The sequence below is a fragment of the Ambystoma mexicanum genome, chromosome 11, assembly GCF_040938575.1.
Source record: "Ambystoma mexicanum isolate Mex_15411 chromosome 11, UKY_AmexF1_1, whole genome shotgun sequence".
Taxonomy (NCBI): domain Eukaryota; kingdom Metazoa; phylum Chordata; class Amphibia; order Caudata; family Ambystomatidae; genus Ambystoma; species Ambystoma mexicanum.
In genome coordinates this window covers 736,575,555-736,591,787 of record NC_090934.1, presented here as the reverse complement: position 1 = coordinate 736,591,787, position 16,233 = coordinate 736,575,555, and the positions used below count along the sequence as shown (strand labels likewise).

Here is a 16,233-nt window from a genome sequence, read left to right as displayed (position 1 = left end):
TACCATATGCATACACTCTTCACTTATCTCAGTGCAAACTAGTGGCAGACAGTGTATGCAACAACAGCAAGTCATAAATATTCCGAACACTACTACTAGCATTGCAATTAACTTCCATCCCCACGCACATAATATTTCCCAGAACCAGGACCCTGCCTCCCAGTTCCCATTCATGGTATGGAGTCAGAACTCAGGCAGTGCAACTTTCTTATCGCTTCAAAAATCGTAGGGGAGGAGTCATTTACGAATACGCAGCAGGCTGATCCCACGATTTTGCAAACCCCCCCACGATCAATCAGGATTACATCAAGAGCCATTCTATTTTTGCAACGTCGTTAATCTAACCCCCTTTTCTTCTAGCGTCATGTTGTATAGTATATCTGTTATGTTTATTGTATTCTCTAATATTCTGGATAGTTGCCTTATGTTATAGGAATTTATTGCTTGGGCCAGAAATGGTACGAATGATTTTGCTAAGTCTTCTATAATCAAAGCGTCTTCTGTACTCCTTTGCGGCCTAGATCTGGATAGCCCAGCTACATCTGCTGTCTCGAAGAGGAACACTCCTGGGAATAAACGGGATCACCTACATACACTGGTTCTACTTCTCTTTTGAGAACCGCTGTATTCATGCAACCAATAAACGTTCCTTCTGAATAGGAGCCTTTCTTCTTTAGGCATAAAGGGACAGTTTGTGTGCTATAATTCACTGTATAGGAAGGGGGCATTGCATCTTTATTTTCTTCTGCTCTAACACGAAACGTGATTACTGATGTTTTGGGTGGTGGAGACAATCTATCTCGTCGTACAGGTTTAGGCGTAGGTTTTTGTATTAACATTCGTGCTTTATGAAATATAGAACAGCCTATGGGTCTCATAATTATTTCCTCAAATTCATTCATGTTTGTTTTATCTAATTGACCCGTATCACTCTTATTCCATTTCCCATAAAATAATGCACTCAGTGATGCACTGCATGCAGAACCTAATCATAATGGCTGCACATACCAACCTATTCCCTTCCCAGCATGCTGCGGTAAATGGGCGCATACCCAGCAATTATTTGTCTTTACAATTGCATGTGTCATATTCACTATGAGCAATAGGGTATTATTCCCATATCTTTCTCTGTGCCTCTCTTCCATTGGGGACAAGGTGTAAGTGATTACATGAACCGGGCTTTCAGTGGTGGAGATATTAATTACCAGCAAGAGCATATTCAATGGGTGCATTGCTTCCACGTACCATAGTATCAACGCTGTCATTATTGGTGCTAACATACTCCTAACGCACATAACTATCGTTAAGATCCGCATACAGTTTTTTCGACTGCGTTTTTTCTAACTTTTCAGTATTTATACCTAATGTGTTATCAGCAGTGGTGCAGGAGGAGGCTAAAGCTGGTTCTGGCATTCTCTCTCACAGTCCTTCTTCCGCAGTGGTCGTCGTGAATATGTCTCCTTGTGGCACTCGTCCGAATGTCAATAAGTTCGATAAATGTCAACACTTCATTCTGCCAGCTCTTAGCAGCCTGGATTGCTTACTCATTTAGGCAAGATCATTATGCATTTGCATGGTGCTCAAAAGAACTCCAGAGCAGCTTATCAATTGCCTTTGTACCATGTACGCCCCGCATGTCCACTCGGGTTCCGGACACATGGATTTTTTATGATCGCACCGAGGAGCCGCGAGTCTTGAGTTGCCCGATCTGCACAACTCTCATGCTTCTCTCCTCTACACCTCCAGTTCCCTCTCTATCCATGATGGGAACCAGAGGCAATGATGAAAGATCAATGAAATGCAGATTCGATCACTGATCACTCCTTCTTTCGAAGCCGCAGATTGTACCATCTAGCTCCTGGTACAGTGTGGTCAATGAATAGTGCCGGTGCACTCCCAGACTCAAACTCTGAGTCTTGTGGCGCAATAACAAGTGGCTGTGGGCGCCGCAGCGGTGATGCAGATTTCATTTCAGGCAGTGGCACAATGGCAGATGCTGGTGGGCGCCAAAGTGGTACACGCTTTGTGTTGGCCCGCAGTGATGCAGATTCAGCTGGCCAATGTTGGGGCACTCTTTGCCCTTTCTCCTTTATAGCAATACTTCCAGGCTTTGCTTCCAGCTTCACTTCAGGTTTAGGCAGATTCTGTAGTAATGGACTGGCAACAGTTTCTTTCGATTCTGGAGCTGCTGTTTCTTTCTGGTCGTCTCGGTCAGGCAAGTCTTTCAGCGTCGGTGGGATCTTTTTAGCGTGCGTGGCATGGATCCACACCTTCCTCCCATCCACTCGAATCGCCGTTTGCGTTGCCAGAAGTACTTGATGGGGGGCCACGCCATCTGGATGCTAACGATGTCTTTTGTTCAAAGTTTTTGAGTAGCACCCAGTCTCCTGGCTCCAGCGCGTGCCCGGGACCAGTATACCTCATGGCTAAAGCCTCCTGCACCTGCTGATGAATCAAACGCAGTTTCTGTATTAAAAGTCCACAATAAGTACTAAGCACAGGATGCTCAACTTCGCAAAGTCGCTTAGGCTGAGGTGCGCACCAAACATTCGCCGGCCACCCCATGACAATTCTGTATGGGGAGAGCCCAGTTCTTGCCTGTACTGACGTGCGCATGCACAATAGCGCTAATGGTAATGCGTCCACCCAACTCAACTTGCTTCCTGCACATATCTTACTGATCTTAGATTTTAAGATTCCATTATGACGTTCAATAAGACCGGCCGAACTCGGATGTCTCGAACTATGGAATCGCTTATCAATCTGGAGACCTGCACATATCTGTAATATCACTGCGCCCACAAAATGTGGACCGTTATCTGACCATATGACACGGGGCAGGCCGAACCGGGAAAAATATTCCTTTAGCATTACTTTTGCCGTGCTCATAGCCGTGCTCATAGCCGTGCAGTCCTTTAAGGGATATGCTTCACCCATTTGCTGAATGCACATATTACCACTAGAACATATTTCAAGTTTTGGCATCGCTCCATTTCTATGAAATCAAAATGGATTACCTCAAAAGGCATAGAGGGAGGGCCAAAACTTCCTGTCAGAGTCACCATTCCCTTTCCTACATTGTGCTGTAAGCACGTGATGCAGTTCTGAACCAACCTCTCTGCATTCTTTTTTATGTTTACATTCTCCCATACCGTAGCTAGATGCTGGATTATTTTCTTGGCACATATGTGGGTAGGGCTGTGGGCCATTGTGACCATTGCATTTACATAGGAATTAGGCAACATCCAGTTTTTAGTTCTCTTGTCCACCCAACAACCCTCCAAATTTAATTCAGCAGAGCCCTCAGCCCACCCTTGTCTCATCAGTAGTAGCTTTGGCCTGCATTTCTTTGACAGTGGCAATCCCATCATCTATCATGCAAGGCACTTCCTCAGACTGTACTGTCATCATTTTGGTATTTAAATCAGTGGCACTTTGTTTCGCAATCCTGTCTGCAATTGCGTTTCCCTCTCCCACTTTACATGTCACTCTTTTATGCGCCTTGCATTTCACTATTGCTAGGTGCTTTGGAAACGTGAGTGCAGACAGCAATCGTACGATCAAAGGGCCATGTTGGATTCTGGCACCATGTGATGTCAAGAAACCACTCTGTCGGCCAAAGCTATGAACCACGCCAAAGGCATACTGGCTATCAGTATATATTTTCACGTTTAAATTCTCAGAAATCTCACAGGCTCTGGTCAAGGCTATTATTTCTGCGGCCTGTGGCGAGTTGTAGGGGATTCTTTTGCTTTCTACAATGCTCTCTAGGGTAGTGATAGCGTAGGCGGCAGTTGATGTACCATCAGGTAATTTAAAACAAGAGCCGTCACAAAATAACTCCATCTGGCTCTTTCTTTGGGGTGTCACTTAAATCAACTCTCCCCTTCGTTTCTTCCTCAGTAACCATTAAACAATCATGGGGAGGTGATTCATTGTCACCAAGTTCCTCTGTGGGCAGTGGCATTAATTCTGCTGGATTCAAAGCGCTACATCTCATAATTTGGATGTGGGGTGCGAATAAAATGATTTCATATTTAGTCAGTCTAGCAGAGGTGAGGTGTTGCGTCTTTGTTCTATTTAGTAGAACGTCTATGGCATGTGGCACCATCAAAATTAAAGTGTGCCTCAATACCATCCCTTCCGTTTGTTTCACTGACGCAGCAGCCGCTGCAACAGCTCGCAAACATCGTGGCAGTGCGTGCGCTACAGGGTCCAGCGCGGAAGAAAAATAGCCGCATGGCCTATTTCTTCCACCTTGTTCCTGTGTCAAAACAGCCAATGTACATCCTTCACTTTCACATACAAACAGTCTAAAAATCTTCTCATAATTTGGTGTGCCCAAAACTGGAGCAGAACATAATGCAATTTTCAACAACTCAAATGCTCTCTGACATTCTTCATTCCACTGCAAAGGCATCACAGCATCCTTTTTCGTCAATGCCACCATTGGTTTCACAATTAACGCAAAGTTTCCAATCCATTGCCGGCAATAAGAAGCCATGCCTATTATGGCTCTGACTCCTTTCTGTGTTTTTGGAATGGGCATACCATAAATGCTCTCTATTCGCTCTGGCGTTAGTCTTCTCCCTTCTTTCAAAAGTAAGTAACCCAAATATGCCACTTCCTTTCGACAATACTGAAATTTTTTCAAGCTAGCTTTGTGGCCATGCACTGCTAAGTGTTAATAGTAAAATGGTACTTTCTTTACAAATCTTCTGTGTCTGCAGCGATCAACAGATCGTCTATATATTGTAGCAATACACAACCTGTTGGTAGCTCTAGCATATCTAGTTGTTCAATGCCCTGCTGTAAATACTCGGACTTTCCATGTATCCTTGTGGAATGCGCGTGAATGTGAATGACCGTCTTCCTAAAGTGAACGCGAACAAATCTGTACTGTCCTTGCTCACTGGAATGCTAACGAAAGCATTCTTTAAGTCAATCACCATAAAGTATTCTGCTGATGGAGGTATCATTGTCAAAATGGTGGTGATGTCAGGCACTAAGGGAAATTGAGGGTCGACTACCTTGTTTAATGCGCGCAGATCAATTATGAAACAATAGGGTACTTCGTTATCTCCTTTCTTGTATACCGGAAGAATGCGGCTGTTGCAATTGCCTCAATTACCCCTAATTTCACCAAATCTGAAACAATCCTTTTCAATCCTTGCTCTCCGTCGACTGAAATTCTGTACTGTGCAATACGCAGCAACATGACCCCTTCTTTCAAAATCACTTTTACTGGCTCTAACTTTAAGCATCCCACATCATTGTCATTTATTGCCCATATACAGATTGGCAAATTACTCAACTCTCCTGGCAAGGGTTTAGACAAAAATTCAGACATCTGTGCATCTTGTGGCCAAATTGTTAAAAACACATCATCGGGAGTGCAATGAATAACTGCATCTAGTTTTTTCAATAAATTCAATCCCAAAAGGTTTTCTCCACAATTATCTGTTAAGAGAAATGGACAATGTTCAGTGAATGGACCTATTGTTACTAGGACTGATAGGGACACTGGGTTAATTACTGGTGTACCTGCGAACCCTACATAAATATTCTTTTGCCCTGACAGTGGTATATCTGGAACCAAGTTATGATCTATTGAACACTTCTGCGCTACTGTATCTACAAGAAAACGGTGCTCTGTATCCCTGACTCTCATCTGTACATAGGATCCTTTCTGATTCATGGGAATAGACACTGGTTCCGACCCCTGTCTTGGGCTGTCCTATTGAGGGAATAACACATCGTCCGATGTGTAATCATTGCTATTGCTGTAATACACATTTTGTTGTGTATCGAAAATGTTCCCATCCCTTCCTCTAGCTCCCCCATTCTAGTTATTCCCATGTTGTTGATTACTCTAGCCCTGACTCTGGTTGGTAGCGTTCTGATGCTGAGCTTGATTCTGACCTCCTTGGTTACTTTGGTGTTGCTGCATATTATTTCTATTCGGTCCATTTGCTCCTGGGTGCCCCCGGTACTGTCTTCTCTGACCACCCCCAGTTCCATTTTGCAAATGTGGGCATTGCGCTCTCCAGTGCCCTTCCTCTCTGCAGTATGCACACTGATTCTGCCCCAACGGTCCTCTGTGTATATTTGAATTACTCCTTCCTTGTGCGTTCCCCCTCCCTCTGTTGTCTCCCGCTACTTGCTGAAGTAGCACTCTCGTCTTCAATAAGCATGCTCTCAAATCCTCCCCAGCATCCTTGCTTCTATACCCAGGTGGGGTAAACATTTCAGCATATTCATTATAAAGTTCATTTTTAAGCTCAAAAAGTCCATATACATGTTCCCCTACTACTTCATCTCTTTCTCTACAACGTGTTAATGCATTTAAATCTAACAATCGTTGTGGCGGTAATTTCCCAATTAACTGTTCCATCTTCTCACTAAATATTCACCCCTGCATTCCAACACTACCTGTCTTTCATTGCTTCTTCGGAAGTCATGCATCGAGTCCAATGCTGCCATCCCATCGTTCCCATCTATATACATCTCTGCCTGAACTTGCAATTCCCGCTTCCTCTCCTTGCTGATCGCACTGCGGGTCACTCTTGTGCATCCACTTTGTACAGTCCCATCTCTCGCCTCCGTAGTTTCAAGTTCAACCACGGGTGGGACGGACGGGACTGTGTCTGTTTCTAGGGCGGGAGGTGCGGATGGGATAACAGGAACGGGAAGTAACTGTTGTGGTACTGGCTGGCTAATGGGAGGTGCTATGTGCGCAATCTGTGGCTGTGCTAGAATTCAAACAATTGGGAGGGGCGCGGGGGCAACAGGGGGGGGGCTGAACAGTGGTTCCTGATGCGTTTGTTTTACTTTCTGGTCTTGGACCCCGCTTTGTATCGGTCAACATTTTTTCTATTAAATCATCTGCTATATGTAATTCTCGTTGTGGGTATATTCTTTCTATGTTCAATTGTTCGCGGTTACCTGTCCTTCTCAGACTCTCAGTCCACTCCTCCTCCTTTTCTTCCACTTTATCAGTTTTTGATTTATGCCTGCGCGCATGTTTCTCTCTACTTTTCCAACGAAGCCTAGCTTCCCTTCTCCAGTCCCTAAGGATATCGAATGCTGCAGGACGTGCTTTCTTTCTTATCAACACCTTCTCCAAGTTATCTATTCTCTCAATCTCAAAACTCCCATTAATCGGCCACTGAACATTTTCTTGGTTTCTGGTTTGCTTATGCCAAATCTCACAGAACATTATCGCACCCACACCATGCTTTACATACATCTCGTACGCCAGCGTTCCCCCAGGTGGCGCAACTTGGCCATCTTCCAAAGATGGTCTACCGCAGCGGAAAAACCCCGCTAGGGTGGACAATACCCCAGGCATGTTTTAACCTTACCCTTGGCTAATCAACCTTACACTGGGTGTTTGATTGTGCAAAGTCAACTCTCAACCAATATCAGGGCTATTTCGAATCGGGGTACGACTCACCTGATAAGTCAATTTGTCTTCCAAGACACAATTCGTCCGTATACTGACGCAACCAATGATGTCGTGTCTGCATCTCTTGGCTCAGCCTTGTCTCCTTGTTCTCTGGCCGGGTACGTCGATCAGGGATCAGATTTGTGCAGATCTGCATAGGTGTCTCATCAATTACACAGACGCGCCCCGAACACCTCTTGATCCCGGCTCGATCGTCCCGTCCTCGCCGTTCTCTCCGCCTTTCTTATCTTACAACGTACACGATGGAACAAGTGGGGGAGGGTCCCTATTCGGGCGCCATCTTGAAGGGGCCCCTAGGGGACCCTCGCGTAGTGGAAACAAGGCAAATCACCACACACGAACTGACACGTCAGACACAAGGTTGTATTCCCAAAAGCTAGGGTTTATTGCAAAGCAAAAAAAGTCTCAGTTGGCCAACTCGGTCTCACGCCCCGCGACGTGTGTCTCCAGACCTCGAGGGACGCAAGAGAGCAAATAACGTACATCAGTTACATATATACAAAATGGACATCCTGCAATCAGTCATGACATGTTAATTACGCCCATTGTACAGTTTCTTTGAACTGGGTCTGATGATTGACAATTTCGACGAATATGACACCTTCAAAAAACTATTTTAGCAACAATATGCAACATTGCGAGTCTAGAGACATATTTCTTTGTTGAACAGAACACGGTGCTTCTGTTCTTGCAGGCAAGCTGCGTACGGGGGAAGAGTCGCATTCCAGGCCTTGCTATCCCCTATTTGCTATTCGTGTCCTGGGAGTCAGCTCGCTCTGCTGGGCTTAGGAAAGGGGGGCCGTAAGAAAAAGCATAATTCAAGCCTTTAGCTGTTTCTTTCTAGCATTTCTACCATATTAATGAGGCTGGCTGGCATCAGTGAAATGATTAAATGCCGTGTTGCTCTCCAAGGCTATATGCGGGAGGGGATTGGGCATTCCTCTCTGGGGCTGCCTACGTTATGTTTCAACAAATAACTCCCGGCCTTGCTCTTTCGCTTTGAACAACAAGGTAATCGGTGAGGCAGAATAAGCAGAATAAGCTTTCGGCTAAGCAGTTTTGAACAAAAAGCAATGAGCAAACGTTAGTGAAAAAAATGGCGATTCTAGCTACATCAAAATGGCCGCACATTGGTCAAACTTATGAGCCTGTATTTCTGACGTTTAGTGCATGAGACAGTTGGTCGTCGGCCAATATGATACATTGCCATTGGTCACGAGAGGTATCTATTTTTCTAGAATGACAAGGCGACTCCTGTACGTCTCCCTCTGAACCATTTTCGGATCATTTCCGGATGCAAATAAAATTCAGCCTCCCATGTAAGGCCTTAACACTGCCACACCTCTGCTTAAACCTGGCTGTCTTTAAGTGTCCACAAATAACCCAAGATATCTCAGAAACCACAGAAAATGTGAGGACTTAAATTGCTTACCAGAAAAGTCACCTACTGTCTGCTAGGATGCTTTTAAAACATTGCATAGGGTCACTGTGTGTTTATTTGGGCATCTAGAATGAATACAATCCCGGAACAAGAGGCTGAATTGGTGCAGTTCGATGCAGAGGAAATTGAATATGGCAATAGTACTATTAAACAAAGTACTGAAAATAAAGTAATGTGATGAAGTAGATTGCTTCTGTAAAACAATTATTTTAAAGACTGAGAAAGGCCGGTTGGTCTACTATTTGCGAACCACCAAGAAATCCAACACCTTTCCACCAGGTTTGAGGGCAGAGAGGCAACATGGTATATAATGAATCTATTAACCTTGTTTTTATAGAGAAATCATCTAAGTAGAACCCCTAGTCACTGGAGTGAATACATAGGCCTTCAAAGGAGTTATAGATCTTCCCTTGGCCGCTCAAATAGTGCTGGATCCACTGACATTTCTTATAACAGCAAAGGAAATAGTGGCCACAATTCCAGGTCTGGGGAAAGACGAGGCAAGTGGCACCCATAGGAGGCCCATTGCTTTTATTGAAGAACTAGCCCCTAAGGTGGAATGAGTGTTCACAGAGTGGTTGGTGTAAGATTTCCTCACACTCCCATAATGGATTAGGTCACCATTATATTATTCCCCAAAGAAAGAATGGACCCCACCATGTGCAGCTTGTTTAGGCTTATTTTACTAATAAACAAAGATGCAAAGGCTCTGTCAAAGTGCCTAGCAAAGGGGTCAGAGGAAATTCTCCCTGGCACATCCATCGAGATAAACTGGGTCCATTAAGGGGAGACACTTATCAGAAAATATCCTGTGTGATATTGGAATGCTAGACCTATGTAAAATCCATCTTTAATGGTAAGACTAAATACCTGGTTAAGGAGAAATTCTTGTCATGGTACCAAGAGAACTCTCTTTATGACTGTCCAACTAGTGGGATCTTTTACAACTATATGTCGATTAATAGCTCATTTCATTTTGAACCTTACCTCGACTCTGTAAAGAATTCAAACAGCCGACAATGCCCAATGTATTTATGCCCGGGTATATTGCCAGTTGCCTGTTTTAAAGAGAAAGTGGTCCCCGATCTGTTCTGACCTTTGCCCTGCATGTAAAATGTCAAACGCTTGTGCATTCATGTTCTTTTGTCCAGGGCCCAATTAGCCTGGGTGGTAATTAGTGTCTGCCCTGCATTCTGATGCAGACCTTTAACTTCTGAATGTAGTATAGCCGCAGTATCAAATTATGTTTCTGATGCCTGGAGAAGAACAACATGGGCCAAAACACAGGGTTGAGCCCACTCGATCTGATTGCTTCCCAATACAAGTTAAGATTTATGCCATTGACTTTGAGTTTTGTACACATCGGTTTGACTGGATGTAATTTAACCACATGCTATACTTGTATTTTGCATGCATGCTTTTATGATATCAGTCGCAATGTAGCTTTGTTGATGGCTTGATTGACAATGGCCATCAGATCTTAGACATTATGGCTGCAGTTGATGCAGATTATTGTTATACCGTCTTTGCACATTGAAAACTGTTCAATGGGACTTCCTTTTTGAGACATCGTCAATGTGGCCCTCAAAGGACTGCTCTATTTCTTGGTAACAATTCGGCATACATGTCCCCGGGCGGCCATTATTATGAGCAGCATCAACTCTTCCATCTTTAGTCAGGAACAAGGCTAGGATGCCATTTCGCACCATTATTGTATGCTCTTACCATTTAACTGCTGGTCACCAGGATGAGAAAAATGTGCCTCTTGAGAGGAATATTGATGGGAAATATAGGACCTCCAATCACCATCTATGCAATAAATGTCCCATTACATACATCACACACAGCGCAATTCATTTCAATATGTCTATTGAATTTCCACACGTTTGGGCTCGGAGCAGGGTATGAAATTCATTTTTTAAATCGGCAGTGATTGGCTCTCAGGGAATGGACGCCTTGCAATTCGCTGATCCCTTTCACGTTCAACACAACACAATACAATGTAAGTATTTAGGTAGCTGGATACCAAATAGAGTAAAAGATTTGTTTGCACTGAGCTATACCCATTGTCCAGAAAATAAAGGGATATGTTAGCAGATTGCAAGTTATGAAAGGATCTGGGTTCCCATTTTTTCTATATTCACTTGAAGCTAACAAGCCAAATTGAACATGCCTGTCTTAAAGGGGGTAACCAGGAGGGTGGACTGATGTTTCTGGACTGGGGGAACCTATTATAGGGCCACATAGTTATGGTTAAGAGAAATCGGCACCATGAACCGCCCAGCATGAAAGGCACTGGAATAATCCCTGGTGGCTCTGCACTGCCCCTGGAAAGTCATCCCTTACCCTGGGGGAATATTCCTGCTGGAACAAGGAACGATCCAAGCGTGTGGTTCATAGTGCTGGAAATCCACGCAGAAACGATGGGGTGCTCTAATCGAGTTCGCATTCCAAATATTGCCCATTAAACGTTTTACTGTTCTGTTTATCAATGCTGGAAAGGACACTTTTTAATGGGGCAGTAGGGTGGGGGGGTGATAAGATTTCCAATCTATGTGCAGTCTACAAACCTACATATTTCAATGGCTGTACTATGGTATCATCCTTAAAATAATCCAGAAGACCATGCGTTTCTCAATGGCCTCCAGCATACTCATGTTTCGGGAAGGAAATAACAATGACTCAGACCAGCACTACCCCCAAATCAAGAGGATTTATAATCTGCTCCTTTTGCTCAATGTGGACAAGGCAGTCTCTCGGGCAAAACGGGCAGGTAAAGACTTGTACGCGGGAAGAGACGAGGTGAACCATGATGCTTACTGGGACCTTATGCCCCTGAGCATATTGTATAGACCGTCTCTTGACTCCTGCCCATAATTATGTAACGGGCAGGTAAAGACTTGTACGCGGGAAGAGACGAGGTGAACCATGATGCTTACTGGGACCTTATGCCCCTGAGCATATTGTATAGACCGTCTCCTGACTCCTGCCCATGATTATGTAACGGGCAGGTAAAGACTTGTACGCGGGAAGAGACGAGGTGAACCATGATGCTTACTGGGACCTTATGCCCCTGAGCATATTGTATAGACCGTCTCTTGACTCCTGCCCATAATTATGTAACGGGCAGGTAAAGACTTGTACGCGGGAAGAGACGAGGTGAACCATGATGCTTACTGGGACCTTATGCCCCTGAGCATATTGTATAGACCGTCTCCTGACTCCTGCCCATGATTATGTAACGGGCAGGTAAAGACTTGTACGCGGGAAGAGACGAGGTGAACCATGATGCTTACTGGGACCTTATGCCCCTGAGCATATTGTATAGACCGTCTCTTGACTCCTGCCCATAATTATGTTGTAACATGCTTTGGCTAATCATTGATGACCAGAATTCTTGAAAGAGCCCTTTTCCAGGTTCATCCCCTCTCACCACCGCGGAGTCGTTCTGTGATGATGGGGCTGCCTTTGATGGTGGCTGAGGACGTGATCTCTCGAAGTGTGGATACTGTGGGCCGCTGGGGCAGTAATGGTGCTGTGAATAGGAGTATCGTGCACGAAATGTAATTTTGTAATCTGTTCCTTGGTTTCATTATGTCCTTGGCGGCATACATTGTGGTTATATTTTTTTATGCATTATAATGTAGGGTGTAATCTCAGATCTTTCCTTGGCATATACCAATATGGCATGGACTGTGCACTTCTCCTGGCTGTTTCCACTAGAGGAAACTATGCACTGTGTACCTGTTAAATGGAGTGGACGAGGGCTCCTTATGTCCCTGAATTGACACTGTACATTTTTAACAAAAGGCGTTTTTGATAAAAATACTAAGCTGATCTGAAAAATAGGGATGTCCATGAAAAGATCGAATAGAGAAATGACTGCATCTTTTTTTGTATGTAATACTGCAGAGGGTGACCCCACACCCTCTCCACCCTCTCCCCCCCCCAACCACCTTTACGATTACCCTTACCCCACAGCTATATTTTAGAAAATGTCCCAACATTTCGCAAAAAAATCAGTAAAAAGATGCGGTAATTTCTGCATTCGATTTTCTAATTACGATCATTTCAACGGATACTGAAAAATACTGCTGTGAAAATGGAAACAAATGATAAAAGGAATTAAATGGTTAATGATACTGCTGAATACAGGATTCTATGTACTCTTATTTACAGGCAAGGAGGACTTCAAAACGAAGAAAAAAACTAGAGCGTGAAGCAAAGCAGAAGATTAAACAGGAGGAGCTGAAAAGACTTCACAAAGCCCAGGTAATAATATACGAATTCTTTGTTTCAGCCAAAGGCGCTTTAACCGGCATAACACATGTCCTGGGAGTAATATTTGATCCTGCCCTTACTGTGAGCGTGTTTCCAAGCAATTGAGATTTGATGCTGCGTTTATAAAGCAGAACCAATATTGCTAGGGGGAAATGGCATGTCTCAAGAGCGGAGCAGAGTAAAAGCTCCGCCAGCTCACGTTTTGCATGTGCTGCTCTGAAAATTCATCTAAGCTTAGGGTGGGAGCCAGCAGCACAGCCGTAGTGAGGAGTAATCCGCCCGACTCATGGCTCTGGTTACTGAAGTTAATGAAATGAGCTAAACCCTAGCACCGTTTCAAAAATATTCTCCTGCGTCATTTTCCCCATGAGCTTTAAACATGAACCTAGCATTGTTTTTAATGGCAAACCAAAGGGAGATCACTTTGGGCTCTGCGTTAATGTAAATGCCTTGGTTATGCCCCATTTTCATGTGTTTGTATGGCAGCGAGGAGGGGCAGAATACTCCATCATGGATTTTCATGCCCGCGCAAATGCTGGTTATTCCTATGGAGTCCTCTTGTTTGTATGCACCAAAAGCAGGCAGACTCCATGGGAATCCATTGTAAATTCTGGCAGAATCAAGTGTGTATGCTGCCTTTTTGCCCTGCCCTTTTGCACTCTGCCGTGCAAATGTGAAAAATTTGGCGGTGGGGACCCGCTTACACAAAAGTATAGATGTACAGGCCCACGCCGCCAAATTACAATGGGACTAAAAATGAGCCGCAAGGAAATCACCCAGTTACAAGAGAAAATGTTCAAAGATAATTTCATAACGAACGTTCGAAGAGTTAGATTCTTTTTGACTTTGCCATTCGATTCGGACATTGTGGGCATTTTGGTTGAAAGCGACCCGTAGAAGGCTTCAACTGTGTACAAGTTGTTTTGCATTTGCTATTCGCAGGGCCATCTTAAGCATTTCTGGGGCCCTGGGCATGAACATCTTCGGGCCCCCCCTCCACCAAACCAAAGGAATTAACTCATCAAGAATATCTAATATCCCCCCTCCCCCCACGTGAGCATAACCCATAGGTTGATATGCTGCCTCGCAGCATTCAAAATAAGCAGGTTTACTCCCTTTAAATCCCCATTTGCAGGCCAACAGTATCAATCTACGAAGAGGTCACTTCTGTTCTAGTATAGAAACAGGAGACTTTTTATCAATATAATCCAGGAAGGAATACAGCCTGTAGTATTAATGCAGGACTGTATGTAAAAGGTACATGTAACCCAGAATATGCAGAGAACTCACATTAGCTGCCTCAGAGAATGCAACATTGTTCAAGCATGGATAGAGTAGACCAATTGTAAGGAAGGACAAAGCTACACATAGCATAGCATGGATAGTGAATGCAGATTAGAAGCTACCAGGAAAGTGTCTCTATCCAGACAGACTGAGATTGGAAGTGGGACATGGTTTTCAAATAGTGTTGCCATTAGAGATCAAGGGGACAAGCGCCTGTGATGTGCAATATATCAATGCTCACTATTATAGTGGAAGCAACCCTATATATAGCCAGTGGAACCATGAGTGGGGCTTTTATGAGGATCATACCCTGAGAAGGAAATCACACTGAAGGGTTAACAATTTTAAAAGGTTTATGGACTGGCAATTTTGCGAATTTAGGCAATGCATGATTAAATCAGATGCCCAGGATCACATATTGCTTAAGGGGTGAAGCTGGGATTTGTGCCAACTCTGCAATTTCTGCATTTGAACACTTTCTTTTCCAGCTCTTGCCATGTACTAAAACAATCTCATTTTATAAAACTGACTTGCATCGTATACCAATCACATTTCCAAACCTGACAATTTTTTAAAACAAAACATTACAGAAGAGTATTATGCAAAATAGGAATGATTCTAGCTTCATTCTCTCAATCAAGGGAAGTACACAAGTACCTGTATACCAATCGATGTGATTTAACAGATTTAATCTAGGTGTGTCTTTTGTACTTTTAAGTTTAAATACTTCCAAAATAATGGCTTGTGAAATTGTCATTCATAAACATGCAGAAAAACCTTTGACTTTTATACAAAAAGCAAAACTTTTTTTGTGTCAAATGAGCAGACCTAAAAATATGCTTGCCCAAGGCCTACAACATCTGGTCCGCTCTCTCCTGTCTACCACCCCTTCCACTCGAATGGCCTACATAAGAAGAAAGATCAAGTAATGAGCTAAATGATACCACCTGAATGCAAGAAGGCAAACCTCACAGAAGACAGCACAGAAATGCAAGAGATATATGATTTGACCAGGATCACAGTATCATCTGCTGGCAAAGCCAGGATAAAAGCATGTACACTTTGGTTCCACAGTCTTTTATTCACCTCTTGGACTAATAGTTTATGCTCATCTTTGGAGGGGATTGCCTAGAGAACGCACAATCTGAACAAACCAATTTCAAGACCGTCACCATACGAATGACATGTTCGTTTTTATAGCAACCCCTATCTGGTGCAGGAACATTGCTGATAATAGCACCCCTTATGCTGCAAAACCAGGTACATATGCAGGTAAGTTTATAAACTTCAGGCATAGGAAAGGTTCAGCCAGCCATGCTGGAATGTGTTCTTCTAATCTTTCACATGAACACATATCTCTGCAATGAGTGCTTAACACACTGAGCTAACTTCTGAACCATTGTGGCAGTCAATTTATCAATATGGATTTCAACTTTGGCTATTGCACATGAGCAACATAATTCCCACAAGAAGGAAAGAATGCTACAGAAGTTGTGCCGTACGGACACAAACTATGTATTCCACAGTAAGCACAGAAAACATTACAGAATGTACATGTCAAAACAGACGGGCAATAGGTTTAGCGCCTCATCAGCATGGCATAACATCTCCAGGCGTGTCTATATAAGTCTGGTGAACAATGGAATCTTACTTTAGATCAGGTAGCCTTGTGGGGGCCCCCTGCAAGGTGGGGGCCCTGGGCAAGTGCCCCTTTTGCCCTCCCATAAAAACGTAAGAGTGCTGTAAACATTGATTTGAG

The 16,233-nt window shown here is 43.8% G+C and overlaps 1 protein-coding gene across 3 annotated transcripts in view; it reads left to right on the top strand.

The window, feature by feature from the left end:
• Positions 1–16,233, top strand: part of MICAL2 (microtubule associated monooxygenase, calponin and LIM domain containing 2) — a 1,393,870-nt gene that overhangs the window by 1,299,108 nt on the left and 78,529 nt on the right. For all 3 annotated transcript variants that reach the window (XM_069623638.1, XM_069623637.1, XM_069623636.1), the window contains one exon: positions 13,089–13,181. In XM_069623638.1, the coding sequence (XP_069479739.1) occupies positions 13,089–13,181 (93 nt within the window). The remainder of the gene's footprint in view (positions 1–13,088; positions 13,182–16,233) is intronic.